This window comes from Rosa chinensis, chromosome 7, assembly GCF_002994745.2.
Source record: "Rosa chinensis cultivar Old Blush chromosome 7, RchiOBHm-V2, whole genome shotgun sequence".
Classification (NCBI taxonomy): Eukaryota; Viridiplantae; Streptophyta; class Magnoliopsida; order Rosales; family Rosaceae; genus Rosa; species Rosa chinensis.
This window is the reverse complement of record NC_037094.1, coordinates 34,676,932-34,680,482: the sequence shown is the minus strand read 5'-3', so window position 1 is coordinate 34,680,482 and position 3,551 is coordinate 34,676,932. Positions and strand designations below refer to the sequence as shown.

The window sequence follows — 3,551 nt, the reverse complement described above, 5'->3', positions numbered from 1 at the left end:
ATGGCTATGTTCACATGACACAAATCCACCAAGACACGTGGACGGTGACCTCTCCGGCATCTTCACGCACCCAGTCATTTCAATAGATATAGAAGATGTACTTTCCATAATGCTCTCTATCACTTTTTGGCTGAGAAGACATCAAGATGTTGATTTTAAGTGAAGAAATGGTGCATGAATGTCTGAATGATACCAGGTCCATTTGCCCCAGCCATGAAAATAGCCTCACCCTGGACCCTCCATGTCCTCCAAAGTTTCAATGATTCTAATCTATTATTAATTTGTTGTTTATGCGGATGCCTAAAACAAACCTCACCGACTCAGCAACCCCAAAACAAAAGAGAAAAGACTTACCTGCCATCTCCCATGTCGGAAATAGGAATCTCAAACCCAACCAATAATTGTTAAAACAAGATGACATCGAAAACTAGATGTCATGTATAAGTTTTGAATAACCAGATTCCTGAATTTACAGGTTAGACATCAGCCGAGAGTCTTTGTTCTCTTATCTCTTGATCAATTAGAGCAAATGCACTCATGAACTAAGGCTAATTGCTGATTTGCCTATTAAATTAGTCACTGTCAATTCACTATTCATCCAAAATTAACAATTGCCTCCAGTTATAAAATGCATCAATAAAAAGCAGTTGACATGCCAATCTACTATTCACATTTAATAATTTATACATGCATTAATTAAAAAAAAATTTAAATCATAGATTTAATTTATTCATTGATTTAAGAATGCAATAAATTGTAAAATATTAATATAACAATTTGTTAAGACAAACTATAAGAGCAGATTTCCCAAAAAAATAAAAATAAATAAGCAAGTATTTTTTTTTTTATAGAAATTTAAAATTCTCACCCAATGAATATAAATATGAAAAAAAAAACATTAAAAATTACGCTTATTTTATTGAAAAAAACTAATTTAATTATAAATTTGGTAGAATTTGACTAATTTGTGAGTTGCACTGGCCCATCAAAAATCAGTGGAGTCCACGAATTGGTTGGGGTAATTGGGTGACCGAGAATTGGTTAATCAATTGCCTGACTTCATGGACCTCACTAATTGCCCAACTAATTTTGCACCGCTGCATTTCCTTTTTTTCGCTCAATCAGCCAATGGGTCGGTCAATTACCCTATTGGTGCAACTGCTCCTAGAGGAACAAAACAGGAGCAGAATGGGGAATAGGTCATATGAAAAGAAAAGAAACTCACCAATCAAAAAGTTTCATATTAGAAGAGCCAAAAATTCACACGCAAGAGCAAAAGATGAAAACGAGTATTGAAAAGAAACCTAAATGGTAAAGATAAATGACATTAGTTTACTATTCTTTCCTAAAATCTCTAATCTCTTTTTTCAACGATGCTGCACCCAAGCTCCATTAAGTCCCAGATCTCACCTCATGTATGAGAAAAGAAGAAACTTTGGATGAACACCAAGTGGTTTATCGTATATTGCACTTGTATTCTAAAAGTATACATGCAGGATGGCGACTTAGATGAAGCATCTGGCTGTTTTGGTTGGTATTTGACCTGCCATGGGAGGTTTGGGTTGAATTGTGAAATCCAACCCCTAAAGAAAACAAACATACTGCCTCTGTACACATCAACTTTTGTACATTCTGCCACTAGCTGCACAAGGTTTACAATCAGGTGAAATACAACCTCCCAGCATGCTGAGCCATTTGCAAATGTTACAACCCGCAAACACTCAAAAGAAATAAGGCCTACATCCAAATGCGACCTCAGGTCACTGTGGAATAATCTTAACTACTTCAGTATACTGCCATAATCAATTTGGTTTGTTCATAGAGGATATATTCAAGGGCAACAATATGACAAGAGGAGTCTCATAAGTAGAAAAACCTAATGGTCTTATGGATATCCACTGCTCAGTGACACATATAGACAAATGAGTGGAGGAAATAACTTGAGTCATGATTCTGTAGACAACTATTTAGCACAGCAAAGCTAAGGAATTCTCTAAAACATTCAAAGTATCAGTCCAGCCATGCAGAGGTATTAGCAGTAATAATTCATTAATACCTTTCGGACTCAAATTTGATCTTCCTCAATAAAAATTTAGATTAGAGTTCTCTGGATATGTAAAATAGTATCACCATTGAAATGAGATATCAACATGAAAGCTAGAAAAGTGCAATTGAAAATCTGAAATAGTAGCACTTGTAAACACAAAACAGTGAACAAAAACGAAAAGTATAAGTTCTTTTTACTCGCCAATCAAGCAAACAAAAAAATTGCACACTACGAAATCACGATTAATTCATTCAATCTTATTATCCAGACATAATGTTGAAACAACTATAGATTGGACCCAGTGCGTCTCCATTTTTGGTCAGGGCATATTTGCAGCACAACTGTAAGTAAATGGGTATTCAAAACTAAACTTGTAATACCCTTATCAAAGAAAGTGTTGTTGTTTACAGTTTATTGCACAATATACAATATAATTTGAGGTTCACATTCCACAAACACATTACACTTACAAGACTGAGACTTATAATTCTGCAACTTAAGCCAACAACAATATCATGACTTACAACTTACAAGTTAAGTTACTCATCTGGTTTTCTATTTCTATTCTTGTTTCCATATATCAGTCCAGTCTCCTGAGAAAAAAAAAAAAAATTCAAAATCTAAGTAACTGAATTCTATTAGATTTTGCACAAAACATCAGAAACTCAGGAACAATACCTGTGGATCAGGAATGGGTTTCCGTTTCTCTATATATCTATTTGGATTCGAAGCTTCTGCCAAAGCTGCCAAAGCAGCCCTTTCCTACATCCCCAAATTTAGAGTTGGCCATTAGCTTAATAAGAAACTACGAAATCAATAAATCAAAATTGAGTAGAGCGATTTGAATTTGGAAGAAGAACCTGTTGTTCTCGCTTGAGTTCTTGTGAGGGCTTGACCCAGAGGAAGTAAGCTAGGGTTCCGGCGACTACCCAGGAGGCCAAGTTGCTTCCTCCTCTTAGGCCTCCCATCGAATTGCCTATGAATGACCTCACATTTCCCAGTGTCCTCTTCCAATTGCTCGTCATTGTGGAGAAATTTAGGGTTTTGATTGGTAGTTTTCGCCAAATTTGGGATTTAGGGTTTTTGAATTCCCTGCTTCTCTGTCAGTATCTGCTGCTGATCCTAAACTATTGCACCGATCAGAAGAAGTGCTGCGCAGGAAAAGGAGGCAGTTTGGGCCTGTTGGGCCTTCCTTCATTGTACCTGTAAGAAATTTAACAGCATCTTCGTGGCAAGACAGTATGGTGAGTTTTTATTTTTATTTTTTAAGTTTTCAAGTTGGATTCAGACCAAAAAAAAAATAATTTAAAGTCGAATGAAGGTCTCGTTAGGTTCTCAAAATTGAGGCCTTCCGTTTGGTGTGAAGGAAAACCATGGGAAAAGATTTGTGTAATTAAAATATAGGATATAAATGGAATAGTATTATTATTTAGCTTCCATTCCTTGCACAAACTCAACACTAAAATGAAAACAAACATATAGTTTTTCGTCGCTTTTCCAATGT

The 3,551-nt window shown here is 35.7% G+C and overlaps 1 protein-coding gene across 1 annotated transcript; it reads right to left on the bottom strand.

Moving 5' to 3' along the window:
* Positions 1 to 2,283: 2,283 nt before the first annotated feature.
* On the bottom strand, positions 2,284 to 3,207 carry LOC112179382. Its single transcript, XM_024317781.2, has 3 exons — positions 2,908 to 3,207; positions 2,726 to 2,809; positions 2,284 to 2,640 (listed from the first exon to the last, which is right to left on the bottom strand). The coding sequence occupies exons 1-3, from the start codon at positions 3,070 to 3,072 to the stop codon at positions 2,587 to 2,589; spliced, it is 303 nt and encodes a 100-aa protein (XP_024173549.1). The 5' UTR covers positions 3,073 to 3,207; the 3' UTR covers positions 2,284 to 2,586.
* Positions 3,208 to 3,551: the final 344 nt, after the last annotated feature.